At 39.2% G+C, this 15,967-nt stretch overlaps 1 protein-coding gene across 3 annotated transcripts in view; it reads right to left on the minus strand.

Moving 5' to 3' along the window:
- Pak1 (p21 (RAC1) activated kinase 1) overlaps positions 1-15,967 on the minus strand; it is a 115,423-nt gene that overhangs the window by 47,812 nt on the left and 51,644 nt on the right. The window contains exons 1-2 of one of the 3 annotated variants that reach the window (XM_028770613.1): positions 13,239-13,418; positions 3,620-3,836 (exon numbers count right to left, since the gene is read on the minus strand). In XM_028770613.1, coding sequence (XP_028626446.1) covers positions 3,620-3,809 — 190 coding nt within the window. In that variant the 5' untranslated portion in view covers positions 3,810-3,836; positions 13,239-13,418. Of the gene's footprint in view, positions 1-3,619; positions 3,837-13,238; positions 13,419-15,967 lie in introns of those variants that run through there. The other 2 variants (XM_028770615.1, XM_028770614.1) reach the window with 2 other exon arrangements.

A 15,967-nucleotide genomic window follows, 5' to 3' on the forward strand; every position in this document is an offset into this window, starting at 1 on the left:
CACCAATGAGACCCTAGGCATTGTTTATTATTCTCTAAGCTTCAACTTTCCTGTTGGAAATGAGTTGTGGGTATTGGATAATGATAAAAGAATAAATGAGATGTCATAAAAATAAGTTAATCTGTCATCTGTATGGTTTTACAGTTTAGAAAATCATTTACATTCATGATATAAAGTGGTATACAAATGCCTACAAGTGACATAGATGGGCATGAACTTTACAGATGATACTATAACAATAGTTAAAAATAATAAATGACAGAGTTGATGCAAGGGGCAGATCTCAGCCATGGGTTATTGGAGTTCACTTCTAGACTAGTTCTCTACGCTGCTTCTACTAACCCTCAAATACTATATAAAGGCAGAGCATGTCAAAGATTGCTATTCTTGTTGTATATCCTGTAGTTAAGTGATAGATGGCTAGCCAAAACTAAGATTCCAAACAAAGGGAAGAAACTCAACCATTTTTCCATCTTAATATACATATTAATGATAGTCAACAAGGCTCTTAAAGAATGTAATGTAATAAGGGAATATATAGAAAATTCATAGCTAGAAAATAAAATACAGGCTATTAGATCTTACAAAATTTTCTTGTAACTGTTTTCAACCTCTAGGTTTTCAACCTACAAAGATGAAGACTTGATCTTGATGATAAAATTAATTTTTCAGACCAAATTTGACCTAGGGGAAACTCAGATTTTCAGAAGAATCTCCAGGTCTACAGCTCTATCAGCAATAAAAATACCTCACAATGTCCTGGTTTCTTTCCACCTACATAGACAAGCCTGATCCAATAGCATTTTGCAATACCTCATCTATATAAATATAGGGTTGCTCTGGCTCTCGTTTTTTTAGATGAAAGCACTGAAGTCTACAGAAAAGTCACTGACACAAATGTGACATTCAGCTTGTGAAAGAAGAAAAATTACAACCTAGGTATCAAGATTATTGGCACATAAAACTACTCATTTGGTTGCAATGATGTATGAAGGTACTGTTTCTATCCTGTTTTAGATGGGAAATCTTTAAAAACAAACAAAAAGAGGCTGGGGTGGCAGTTCAATGGGTAAGAATGTAAGAATGAAGATCAGAGTTAAAATTGCCAGCATCCATTTCAAAAACAAGTATGCCCATGTGCATCTGTAACCTCATCACTGTAGAGGATTTTGGGGGAACAGAAACAGGAGGATTGCTGGGGCTTGCTGACTGTCCACCTAGCTCCAACTTCAGTAAGAGAACCTTCAAGGGATTAAGGTGGAATGGAATACATTAGGATACCCAATGTCCTCCCTCTGACCTCTACAGGTGCATAGGCATATTACTGACATACGCATATACACCACACAGGCAGACAGGCATGCATGCACACACAAACACCAATTTTATTGATAATAATTTACATACTATTATAATTTACCTATGAAGTACAATTGAGCTTTTAGTATTTTCATGGAGCCAGACAAACACCACCACAATCCAAGGCATTTTGATCATTCCAAAAAGAAATTCCCTATCTCTTAGCCATCACTCCCTTAATCTCACATGTTTATTACCTATTCTATACCCTTAGCCAACAACTAACATGCCTTCTATCTAGGAATTTATATTTCTAGACATTTCACATGAATAGAACACTACACACTATGTGACCATTATGACTATAGGTTTTTTCCTTAACAATGTATTTCAAGGTTCACCCATAGACGGAGTATGGCTCAGGGCTTTTTTTTTTAAACCAAATACTATTTCATTAGATCAATGTTTTATTTTTAATATTAGATAATTCCAACTTTAAGTATCATGAAAAATGAGGCTAAAGCATTATTTCTCTTTGATGGAAATGCTAGGTAGTAACATTTCTCTACATGTAAGTACCTAAAGAATTGCCAGAACCTAATTCAGTACCTAAAGAATGCTTTCCCTGAGGCTATACCAGTTTATATTCCTACCAGCAATTATGAGGCTCAAATACTTCCATATTATTATCAACAATTCATATCATCCAGCTTTTTTGTTAAAGCCATCCTAGTGGGTGGTGGTTTGAATTTGTATTTCCTTGGCAACTAATGGTAACATTTATTCATATGCTAATTTTCCATTTGTCTATCTTCTTTGGAAAGATGTCTATACAGATCCTTTGCCTATTTTTAAACTGAGTTACTTGATTTTTAGTTAGGCTTTAGTAGTTCTTTCTGTATTGTTATACAAGTTCTTCATAAAACATTTAATTTCAGAAAGCTGCCTGTGGTTCTGCAGTTATCCTTTAACTTTCTTTTTTTTTTTTGTTTTGTTTTGTTTTGTTTTTTCGAGACAGGGTTTCTCTGTGTGTAGCCCTGGCTGTCCTGGAACTCACTCTGTAGACTAGGCTAGCCTCGAACTCTCCAACTCAGAAATCCACCTGCCTCTGCCTCCCAAGTGCTGGGATTAAAGGCGTGCGCCACCACCGCCCAGCATCCTTTAACTTCCTTGATGGTGGTAAATCAAGTGCATCTGAACCTGAAGCTTGTACTTCAACAGATAGAAAGTCTCAGCACAGAAAGAGCCCTCCATGGATAACTGAGAACGCTACCTAGGATCAGCAGTCATCTAAGTCATCTAAGCCAGCTTTGATTTCTTTTCTTTTTCAAGACAGGGTTTCTCTGTGTAGCTCTGGTTGACCTGGAACTCACTCTGTAGACCAGGCTGGCCTCAAACTCAAGAGATCTGCCTGCCTCAACCTCCTGAGAGCTAGGATTAAAGGTATGTGCTATCACTATCCAGCCTAAGTAAGCATTGTTAGTTATCAGGCAAAAATAATCTATGGGGACATTCAAACTTTTATGTTTCTACTGTTTTTTTCTATAAAGATATCAGTGATTTTTTTTCAGGTTCATCATCAAGATTTTGATTATTCTTCTTTCAAGTTTTATTAGTAAGAGGGTAATGAAAGGTGGGCATGGTGGCTTATGCCAGTAATCTCAGCACTTGGAAGTGAAGGCAAGAGAATGTCATGCATTTATGGCTGGCTAGCCAGGGATACAGAATGAGATCTTATCTTTACAAACAACAGGAAATGATGTTGCCTAGTAAGTCTTACTCGTCCTGAACTCATAGTGATTCCTACTCACCTCTGCCACCTTTCCTCAACCATTCCTTCCTATTCTTACTAACACTATATCCCCAAATCTTGAGAATAGGACCAAAGATCTAGACAAAAAGTAAGGTGATCAAAATTCGCAAAGGCAGCATTCCAAGTGAAAACAATCTGGGAAAAGGAAATTTCCAAAGGCACTTCAAAAGTCCTTAGGTTTTATGATTTGATAAACATTTTTAAAAATTAAAAAAAGGAAAAGAAATGGATACATACAAATACTTTCAATTTGTCTGAAATCTGGCAAGAGAAAAATTATTCTTAAAATTTTGTTCAAATATAATCTGAGCAATGAGTCAATTTTGCATCTTGCTTTAGCTACTCTAGGAAGGCAAGACATGTTAACAAGAAAATAAAAGGTATTGAAGGAGAATTAAGTCATGGAAGGACAGATCTTCTATTCAGACTATTCATAAGAGAAAAGCTATTTGCTTTGTTTTTTCTTCTTAAAGCACACAAATGATAAAAATAAACAAAATACTGTACTTTTATCTCCAGGTAAGATGGATCTGTAAAACCGGTCCTTCTTTTTCTTCTCCTCTGGGTTTGGAGGCAGAGGTTTGGAGCCGTGGTTTAGGGTTCCAGTGTCTTTGCTGCCAGCTCCAATCATAGTGCTGGTGTTTCTCATCGGAGGGGCTGGGGGTTTGTCCTGGATGTCTAACCCGTTATTTGACATTGTTACCACCAGCAGCAGCAGCAGCTACTAGAATCAAAAGAAAAAACATAATAACACTTATATTATTTTTTAGCCCAAGTAATTATGTATTTTAGATGTTTTAAAATTAAAATCATACAGCCATTCTGCACTTATGAATACTGCTAGCCTATTTAGTCAGTAACCCAGATGTAAATACCTACTGCGTTCCAAACACTGCTAAAAATTCACCAAGATTTTGTTTTTCTCCACATTCTCTTCCCTCAGAGCCTAAAGAACAAATATATACACCATGATGAAGGTGAAAAACAGATATGGACCAGGGATAAACTCAGTGGTAAATCCAGTAAAACTTACTAGATGTTGGGAAATCCCACAGCTTTTTCAGTTCCATTCATTCATCTACATGAAGATTAACTAAAACCTCCAGCAGCATTCCATACATTGAGTTTGCTGACAACATCTAACTTGATGACTTTAGGTAAATTATCTTTCCCTATACTGCCAACTGTCACTCAAACTTCTGTTTTTGTGGCTAGCTTTGCCAAGGCTACATTCACACATTTACGTATTACCTATACCCTCTTTCAGGTCACACTGGTAGATTAGTGACCATATGCCCACAAACCTACAGTACTTAAACCTTTCGGTCCTTCACAAGAAAGATGCTGCTCATGTGCCAATTCTTCTGGATATCCCTCCTCTGAACACAGAATAAAATTTAAAAGAGGAAAACTTCATGATGTGTCAACAAGTGGTTTTAATGAAAACAGGCATTAGTGCTTTAAATGTTCTTGTTCTTGACAATAGCTAAATATGACTGTATGAATGTGTCCAGAGTTTATAATTTCTCCTTATTAATTCATGAAATAATAGAAAATTTTATCTCTTATCTTACCAGGCCCATTCACCAGTCTCTTTCAACTCCTTTTAATTCCTTTTACAGTCCTTAATGTCCTTAAATTTGCCTTAAATAAGTCTTTAGTGTCCTTAAATATGCCATAACTCTCACACCTCCATCCCTTTACACATGATGTTTCACCTGCCTATTTTCTTATCAAACAGTGAATTCATCCATCCTTTGAGGATTAATTCTGTTGTTGTTATGCTGCCTTTAGAAAATGTTCCAACCTCCAAAAAGCCAGATGCCCTTTCTCTATGCTCCAAGGCAATGTGTTTATTTCCAGGTTATCACTTTTTTTTTTTATTGTTATAACTGTTTACAGATATATATCTTTTCCAGGAGCCATCTTTGCAGACCAACAGTGCCTTACCTTTTTAACTTATAGTAGATACACAAGTTAATATACAGTTTACAGAAAGATAGATATATGCTGACTTGAAAGGAATTTACTAGTACAGATAAAAGTCAAAGTCCTTTATAGTAGGACACCAATTGGCCTTATAAACTAAAGCTATCCACATTCAATTTATGTCTAGAAAGCCCTGAACTTCCCAAGTATTCTTTCTTTATTTATTTAAAGTGCTAGAGATAGAATTCTGGGCATTATCACTAAGCTATACTGCCTGTTAGCTCACAAAATATTCTCCTTTCTTGTTGTTGTTGTTTTGTTTTTTGAGACAGAGTCTCACTATGTAGTTCTGGATGTTCTGGTACTCACTATGTAGACCAGGCTAAACTCAAGGATTTGCCTGCCTCTGCCTCCTAAGTATTGAGATTAAAAGTGCATGCCACTATACCTGGCCCTCATTAAATATTCTTAATCACACTGGAAAGAGAGAGAAAAGGAGCAAGGAAGGGGAAGGAGCCAGGCTCCATGTCAATGCAATGATTTCTCCCTTCACTAAAGAAAATCTTAACTGTTAGTTGAAACAGAGTTTCTCTGTCCTAGAACTCACTCTGTAGACTAAGCTGGCCTTGAACTCAGAGATTCACCTGAATCTATCTGCCTCCCAAATGCTGAGATTAAAGGCTTGTGCCATCATCACCAGGCTCTTAACTTTTTAAAATCAAATTCAACTGGATTTTAATTCATCTTGACCAAACTTTAACAAAACAATTGCTCCTTTTCGTTTTGAACAAATGATATCAAAACCAAGGATGTCTCTGTTAAATCTGAACTGACTAACTGGGTGGCTGGTTTTTTATTTATTTCTTCTAGTTTCACTCCCCAGATTTGACTGCTTCGCCTTCTCCTCCAGCTCCCACTCAGATCCCTTAGCTCCTCCAAGAGAGCATCCAGTGTCTCAGCTGGCAATGCCCTCCTACTCTAGGCTGCCAGTTCCAAAATTATACTCTCACAGCTACCTTATACCCAACCAGGCTCTCCCTGTCCTCCCAGGTCCTTCAACCAGCAGCCTCATTTAATGTAACTCCCATTTAGGCCTACGGTACAGGATTACAACAGGAAAGCTTCACCATATTTTTCTTCATTCTTAGACATTTTATCATGTTTAAGAGAAGTATTAGTGGGTAGATTAAGCAAAACTCTACTGGATTCTAATGTTTGAAACCTTGAATCACATAATGCCATCTGGATCATCCCAACTATACTTGAAATCCTCCAACAGTAGGATATCTATAAACTCAAATGCAGTCTAGTCCACATTTATTCACCCCCTCTGAAAAAAGTTCTCACATAAGTTCTTCTCTGTTTTTACATTCACTTCCAGCATCTGGGAAGTAAAGATGAGATCCTAGAGAAACCTGCTAGCTAAACTAGCTGGAATGGTGAGCTCCAGGTTCATGGAGAGACCTCAGTAAATAAAGTAGAGAATGACCAAGGAAAAAACCCAAGTTTAACCTCTGGCTTCCACATGTGTATGTGCTTGGTGAACTGACATATAAGAACATGCAAACACACAAGCATACACATGCAATTCAAGCACAGAAAATAAGAGAACTGAAAATTTGAGGCCAGACTATGCTACGAAGCAAGACTCTGTCACAAAGAAAGGAAGGGAGGAAGAGAAGGGAGGGAATGTTAATTTAAAATAAAATTTTTAAAGAAAAAAAAAAGAACTAAAGTAGAACATAGTGGATCACTGTGGACCTACTGTGCTCTGCCTCATGTATATCCAGAAAAAACAACAACAACAACAACAGACTTTTCTAAGCAGTTCTGTATCTGGACAGTAAATGTCTCAGGTTAAAAGCAAAAAAACAAAATAACAAAACAAAATAACAAAACAAAACAAAAAGTTGTTGATTAAAGAACAAGGCTATAGGGAAACTTCAATAAGAAAAGAGGTTATTACCTAAAAGAAGAGACCAGCTGCTATCCATCTGCACTGAGAATTCTGGGATGTCTTAAGCTCACAACATGGGGCTTAGGGTTTAAGACAGTTCTTTACATTTCCCAAGTGAGTTGCTGAAATCCTATGAAACAGTTTCCCTGGAGAACAAGCTGGATAAATTACCTTTACATATAAGATTTCAGCCATTGTTTGGAACAGGTATTTTAATAACCTCTAACACCAGATCATACAAAGCTTAGAAATATACTTAGTAGGCATTATTTTTCTAGACTCTGCTAGGTGCTGGGAATAGAACAATGAAATAAATCCAAAGAATCATAGTTTCAGAGATGGTGCCAGTCACCCACCACACACACATACACATACACACACACACACACACACACACACACACACACACACACACACACACGGTGAGCACAGGACACAAGGACCTGAAAAAAAAAATTTGTGTGATCACAGTGTCACATGTCACAGTTACCTCTAGAAGAAATACACTACACAACTTCTAATTTACTTAACTTTTTAAAAAATGTTATTCATTTATTTGTTTGTTTAGCACATATGTTCACATGCTTATGCATTGTATGCACGGGCATGTTAAAGGACAATGTATAGCAGTCCGTTCTCTTTTCACCATGTGGGTCCGACGGATTAAACTGAGAACATCAAGTTTAGTGAGTGCCTTTCCCCACCGAGCCACCTCACCAGTCCTCTAATGCACTATAGTCCCCCAGATCACTATTTAAATAAAAGAGGAAAGGTGGTGGGGATATAGTTCAGTGGCAGAATAGTATGCAAGTGCTGAGGTCAATTCCCAGCACAGGGGAAGGAAAGAAAGAAGGAAGGAAAGAAGGGAAAAAGGAAGGAAGGAAGGAAGTAAAGGAAGGAAGAAAATGCTAGGAGTTTAAAATAAACTAGTCAACAAAACGAAGGAGGGACAGGAAGAAGAAATAAGACCTACTCCACATACCAACTACATTTCTAACTCTGAACAACACAGAGCAGCTGTACATTGACATGGCCAACACTCAGGCCTGAGGAGTACTGTATACCCTTGGTGCCTGGTTATTAGAATCTGATCTTTAATTAAATCTTGCCAAGAGGTTTGCTTTGGCAGGAACTTGGAATACTGTAGCCTTGAATTTGCTGAGAGATGTCCTTCTAATGCGTCAAAGGCACTCCCACTATGCAGCCTCCAGCCAGCTACTTGCTCTAGTATAGCAACAAGAAAGCAACTGCTGGGGCAGCAGGGAAGAAGTAGGTGGTTGAAAGCTACTTTAATTTCTGATGTTCCATTGACTCTTATGTAAAATGCAAACAAGACTACCTACTTTAGAGTTATCATAAGAATTAAAAAACACAAAAGCTTTTTAAGAGACAGTACCTAACATGCTGTTTGATACAAAAATGTGTCCAACAAATATTTGTTTCTTCTCTGTTTCTAGTTTTACCTACCCCATTCCCCAAACCCATCATTCCATTAGTATACTTTCATATCCCCACCTTCACCTGCATTGTTCTATCTGTCTAAGATTCCTCAATGTGTCTGCCTAGCAAACTTATTCCTCATGGTCCAACTGGACTCAATTCCTCTAATAAACCTTCGAAGAAGCCTCTACTTACCCTCCTTCAAAACTTAACTGTGGAGGGTTGGCCTAATGCTGCTTGTATTCTAGTGCTAACTTGGGTCTCCCAAAATTGTTTGCCCTAAAGACTAGAGAGTGTACACGTAAGACACTGAGGGACCCTGCCCCCAGTTAATTCTGATTGATAAATAAAAAAAAGCCAGCAGCCAATAGCTGGGGAAAAGACACATAGGTGGGGCTTAGGTTTCCCAGGCTTGAGACCTCAAGGAGAGAAAGAGAAGCACAAAGAAGCTGCCATGGAAGAGGAAGAACAATGGGATCGCTGAGCCATAAAAACGTGGCCATGTGGGCTGGCCAATTGGAGTTAAGAGCAGCCCAGATGGAACACAGAAATTAGTAAGTAGTAACTCAAGAGTTATCAGTAGGAAAGTGGATCCTAACAGCATGGAGGGTAGGCAGTTGCCCAGCTATTGTGCTGCCTAAGAAAATATAAGGCTGTGTGTATGTCTTTCATCTGGGAACAGAAGTGGTCTAAGGCAGGAAGAAACTCTGCACCGGGATTTTATTAAATATTTACTACACTTAACTGTCATTTCTTCCCTCAAAAACTTTCTTTTCCCCATACTCTTTTCTTGCCTCACTTCTTCCCTGGAATGACCTTCAAACCAAACTTTCCTCTGATATATTCAGTCATCTGCTATATTGCCATTTAACGAATATTTTTTGTGTATTTACAATGTAATAGTACTAATCTAGTTGGGCAAAACAAAACTATGTTTGCAGAAATTATGTGTCTAGTAAGAGATGCAGACAAAAATAGGCAATTAAATAAAACAGTGTCAAGTACACACGTGTGTGTAAATGTGGGACCAGGGTTGATCAGGAAAGGACTTGTTGAGAAAGAAACATGCAAGACCTGAAGAAATAAGATGACAAACACTGGAAAGATGATTAAGAAATTAGTTGACGGCCAAGTGGTGGTGGTGGACATTTTTTAATCCCAGCACTGGGGAGGTAGAGGCATGAAGATCTCTGAGTTCAAGGCCAGCCTAATCTACAGAGTGAGTTCCAGGATAGCCAAGACTACACACAGAAACCCTGTCTGAAAACACACACACACACACACACAAAGTATATTTATCTTAAAAGTAGAGCCAAAGAGTTTAGAAACTGATGTAGCATAGCAAAGAAAAAGGAAATTCAAAATCATAACTAAATGATTCCTTTTACCTGACCCAAGAAATATTAGAAAAATATATCAAACACTATACTGTATCCTACACGTATGCACACAACTCTCCTCTGACAACATCCTCCTCTTCCAAATACCACTTACGTCTTTTCTTGCCCTCAGAAACAGAGTTTCTCTAAACAATTATCTATTAATATTTAAAGTATGTCTCCACTACCTCCCACTCTGTGCCAAGTAGCATCCTTCCTATTTCACAAAAGTATTCTTGTCAAGATTAACAATCATTTCATTTTGAAAAATCTAATGGTCACTTTTCTGTTCTTCTCTTGTTCAATTTCTCATCAGCAGTCAATATAATTAACCTCAGTTCTCTTTTAAATACTCTACTGTCTTGGATTTTTCTCTCCCTTATATCTTTCTGCCTTCTCTTCTCTCCTTTGTATACACTTCCTTCTGTATTTTTCACAATTCTAAGACTCCAGACCCCTTTATCCATACAATACACTCTCCACAAGATAACCTCACCCAGCCCAAAGGCCTCACATACCACCCTTGTTGCTGATGATGCCAAGTTTTTGACCTTTTGACCAAACAGCTCTCTTAGCTGTCAGTCAGTTCTACCTAAACTTCTGTTAAGCTGCAGGTGCTGGTCAGAATGGCAGTTGTCTCACAGACAGTTAGACTTAACATGATCAAAAGGTACTCTTGATTATCACAGCAACTATCACAATTTTAATTATACTCATTTATTATACATCTCCTTAATAAATAATAGCAACTACATTTGTTTTATTTACTAACCTGTATCTAGTAACTAAAAAGGCACTCAGTTGACTCTTAAATATTCTAGGCCCTGAGTTTGCCCTCCAATGAATGCAGACTAATGGGAGAAAAAGATACAGATCTACATAACAATACATCAATGGCAAGTACCACCAATGAGTGCAGAAAGGTGCTACATAAATCCAGAAGAGAGGCCCTAACAGTGAAGACTTTCTTTATTAAAAATATATAGATAGATAGATACTATTTATTTATTTATTTATTTATTTTACAAACACATACACACACACACACACACACACACACACACACACACACAATCTGCATATATACTTGCATGCCAGAAGAGGGCATCAGATCATACTATAAATGATTGTGAGCCACCATGTGGTAGCTGAGAATTAAACTCAGCACCTCAGGAAAAGCATCTAGTGCTCTTAACCACTGAGCCATCTCTCCAGCCCCAAAGGAAGATTTGCTTAAGAGGTGACTTTAGAGTTTATTTTTGCAGATTAAGAATGAATATAGCTATTAAGTACCAACTCGGTAATTTTATATTTTTTTAATATGTGCATTGGTATTTTGATTACATGTATGTCTGTGTTTGGATGCCAGATCCCCTGAAACTGGGTTACAGACAGTTGTGAGCTGCCATTGCAGAGAACTGAATCCAAATCCTCCGGAAAAGCAGCCAATTCCATCTCTCCAGCACCATATTTTTTATAAAATTACTTCTTAATCTTCATCATAAATTCTTCAATACAAATATCTTTCATTTTAATATATAAAACTTGTATAAACAAGCAAGTAACCAGCAATCATTACATGAAGATTTGACCTTAATTACTTTCTCTTCTATTTGTCTACTTATCATAGTCACTCAAAATAAAGCCTTTTATACTGGCCCCCTACCATCTCTCTGACATGAATATTACCAGTTGACCTCCAGGGGGGGAAGCGATTAACCTATATGGTTACACATACTTTATATACCTTTATATATCCTATAAATCTTTCCCTCTGCAGCTACTCTTACCCCCAAATAACCTCTATCTTAATGCCAAAGCCATCTTCTTCCAAAAGAACCCTCTTGCTCCAAGACTTCACCTTCTTCTCTTCATCCCACTGTGCCATCTGGTGATTGGCTATCTCCCAGCCCGTCATCTCAATGAAGGGCTCTCTCTCTCAGGAAGGTCTCCTATCTAGCTGTATTTGTACTTGTTCTCCAGATCAAGCCTTCAAGCTCTTGACTTCCTATCATGATTTTTCCCATCTGCCCACATTCTGCCTTGGCTCTCAAGGAAAAAGATGGGGAATAAATCCAGGAAGAACAACTGCTTATTGGGAGGCCCCAAAACACAGTTTGAGGGCAGTAGGAGAAAAACTGGCACGTAAAGAAAACAGAGCTTAGCTCAAAAACAAGGAAACTAGACTGTTTGGACCTTACAAACATCACAGCAAAGGTGGCTCCAAGTCAGCAACTTACTACCAATGAGAAATCACAATAAAAATTTTCTAAAAGGAAAAGAAAAGAGAGCCTTAACCAAGAGGATCCAGGGAAGAAATGAAAAAGAAAAAAAGAAACCGTGGTTATGGAGGGAAAAGAGACAAGAAGTGGAAAGCATGAGGACAAGGAAAGGAAGAAAGGAAAAATAGTGAGATTGGAAAACAGGTGAGGGGGCAGCAAGGAAAGCTGACCAGCAGGAGGAGGCAGGAAGAAAGGAAGGAGAGGAAGGCTTCTCGGAGGAAATGCATAGCTCTTCTGAAACCAAGATGAGAAAGGTCCAAAATAATCAACATAGGTTAGTATTTGTATTTCTTGATGCCACACAGTAAAGGAAGGAATTATAGTGATTAATATATTACACAGTCTCAAGGTCTGTCATTTACTTAGCAGATCAATAACAGTGCACCAGAGAAGACAGCTTAATTTATAGCAGTGGTCTAAGTATCAAAGAATTGGCCAGTTCAGGGAAAAAAATTAGCATACTTTCACCTGCTTCTTCTCAACCCCACACCCTACACCCAGCATATCTTCTCTTAGTCCCAACATAAGCATCAGCACTTTGAGTCTGTCTTGCCCTGAAGTCACTGGTTCTAAACAGACCAGCAAGATGCATATGGAAGGCTGGCTCCTCTGTCTCTATCTAGCTCACCTTTCCAAGGTAATTTTGCAGCCGAGGAAGGCCACAGTTACAAACAGAATACTAAGCCCTTCTCTTCAAATAAGGAAAATAAGTCACACAGAAACTACCTAAACAGGAACAGCTCAAGGAGTCTCCTATCTTCACTACATCTCCAACCAGAGAACAGTATCCCTGGTCCCAGGAAACCGACAGCTAAACCAAGGCACAGAAAAGCATCACCCTGGCCATCAAGCAGAAGCATGCTTACAAAGGAGTGGGGCCCCTGAGGCATGCAGTTCCCCAAAAATCCAGCTTCCCCTTCATAATCTTCCCCAGCCAGATATGCTATTCCAGCACAGGCCTAGCCCTGGGTGGGCTTATCTCAATGTTACACCACCAGGCCCTTCCCTCATTAAGAATCTTGTAGAATAAGTGGAATGTAATGTTCTTCCCATTCCCTTCCCCGGAAGGCTGCAAGACACCCGCTCCTACTACCTCATCTCAGTCTAGCTATGCCAGGCCCAGGGGAGGCCAGAATTACCTGGCGGTGGGTGCAGGGCCCAGCATCTCTGATGATCTTGTGTATCTGTCGCAGAGCCGCACCTCTCCCTGTTCAGCAACTGGGACAAAGCCCGGGCTGAACCAGCCTGACAGGCTGGATTCCGCTAAGCACAGCAGCGCAGCCACCCAGCTCCCCAGGCGCAGCACACTCGGGCCCACGTAAGACTCCGAGGCTCAGTAAGGGGGCGGGGGGGGGGGGGGGACCAGAAAAGGGAGGAAAGGGGGCGGGGAGAGCGCTGCCCCGCCCCCCGCCTCCCCTCCCCTCTCCCTCCCCCCTCCACTCACCCCCCCTTCCCAGGCGCTGAGGGACGGGAAACAGATACATAACCAATGTTCTGATTGTCTCTGCTGTTCTCCCAACCCTGGCTCCAATAAGAGGTACCAGACAGGCTTTTTAGAGCAGTGGTTCTCAACTTTCCTAGTGCTGAGGCCCTTTGATATAGTTCCTCATGTTGTGGTGACCCCAATCATAAAATTTTGTTGCTATTCCATAACTGTAATTTTACTACTGTTATGAATTGTAATGTAAATATCTGACATTTCCAATGGTCTTAGGTGACCCCTGTGAAAGGGTCGTTCAACAATCCCTCAAGGGATGAGGACCCACAAGATGAGAACAGCTATTCTAGAGCCTGCCAAAGCCCTCTCAAATCCCAGAGTCAAGACCTCTTCAAATCAGATTCAAGATTCATTTAGACTAGAATGAAGAAGGGGAAATGCATTTCTTCTTCTGACTCTCTAAAAGGTGTCCCATGAAAGATAATAAGGTGGTCCTTATACCAACTACCCTCTCCTTTGAACTGAGAAAGTTCAGCAATAGCTACTATTTGTTAAGGGCTATTTATTCTATGTGTCCCTGTACTTTATGAACCTACGTCTATTCCACAGCCTTATGGAGTAGGCCCTACACCAATCTCAGAATTTCCTAAGCACCTGCCAGATACCAGTCACCATGATATAACTGGAGCTAGATAACACATTAAAGAAACAACTCTGGACTGCCCCCTCCCAATAAAGGGAGCCTCCTGAAGACTGAAATGATAAAAATGTACCTTCACATATTTCTAGTACTCCCAGGAGACAGTATCTCCCATCACTCACCACACTCACCCAACTCATCCCTTACCCTTGAGGCACATGACAGACATCAAGTTATGCAGATTATCTCTTCCAGGTCATACTTAATGAGTTGAGAGGTTTTTAATTATTTACATCTCCTTATCTGGTATGAGGTGAAGGCAAGTGGCACATATGTGCCAAGGTATGCACGTGGAGATCAGAGGATAACTCATGAGAATCAGTTTTCTCCTTCTACCATATGTGTCCTGGGGTTCAAACTTGGGTTGTCAGGCTAGTGCCAAATACCTTTATGCACTGAGCCATCTCACAGGCTCAGAAGTTTATATTCTGCTCTAAGTTTCACCAATAGAAAGGCTCTGGAAAAACAGGAAAACAAATATTGACATTTTAAAAGATCCCTGGTCAGTGAAAAGGCGAATGGAGAAGAACATAGTTAATAGAATTTTTTAGAGCTACAGACAACAGAAAGCAGAAGACAGTACTAATTTAAACAAATGTCTAAGATGAAATAAATAACGTGTGTGTGTGTGTGTGAGAGAGAGACAGAGAGAGAGAAGGAGAGAGAATGAATGAATGAATGAATGAATGAATGAATGAATATAAGAGAATACTAGAGATATGGATGGTGGATGGCTTGGCATTACAGCACTTGTTGCTGGACTGGGTTCAGTCCCCAGCACCTACATAGCCACTCAAAATCATCTGTAACTCTAGTTCTAGGAAATCTAACCCCCCTCTTCTGATCTCTTTGTTGTTGTTACATGTTTTTTTTGTTTAATTTGGTTTAGTTCTGTGAAACTATGTGTCAACCAGGCTTGTCTGGAATTTACTTATGGGCCCTAGGAGAACCCTGAACTCCTGATAAGTCTGTCTCAGCTTCCTGGGTACTGGAATTACAGTTACATATCATTACTCAGTTCTAAAGTGGTTTTGAGATGGCCAATCTTCATACTCTGTCCTTCATTCTAATTTATATAGTATGAGTGACAGAAAAGGATAGAGAAGGAGAAGGAAAGAACCTAGACATGGACTTTATAGCTACACACATACACAAGCTCAGAATAAATCATAGATCTAAATTTCAAGACTATAAAATGTCTGTAAGATAATGCAGGAAAAAATCTAGATGATCTTGATTTAGTGACGGCCTTTTAGATGGCATCATCAAAGACAATTCATTTAAGAAAAACTAGACAAGCCGGGCGGTGGTGGCGCACACCTTTAATCCCAGCACTTGGGAGGCAGAGGCAGGCGGATTTCTGAGTTCCAGGCCAGCCTGGTCTACAGAGTGAGTTCCAGGACAGCCAGGGCTACACAGAGAAACCCTGTCTTGAAAAAAAAAAAAAAAAACTAGACAAGTTGAACTTGATTAAAACATAAAACTGTTCTTCAAAAGACAATGTTTAAAAAATGAAAAGAAGACACTGACAAGGAAAAGGTATCTGCAAAGTACATGTACAGATTGTGCTTTACGTACATATGCCAAGTACATAAAGGATTTGTACCCAAAATACATGAAGAAGTCTTAAAATTCAGCAATAAGAAAACAATCTACCAGGACAGCCAGGGCTACACAGAGAAACCCTGTCTTGAAAAACCAAACAAAGAAAAGAGAAGAGAAGGGAGGGG

The sequence above is a fragment of the Grammomys surdaster genome, unplaced genomic scaffold (assembly GCF_004785775.1).
Source record: "Grammomys surdaster isolate TR1022 unplaced genomic scaffold, NIH_TR_1.0 203, whole genome shotgun sequence".
In the NCBI taxonomy this organism is placed as follows: Eukaryota; Metazoa; Chordata; class Mammalia; order Rodentia; family Muridae; genus Grammomys; species Grammomys surdaster.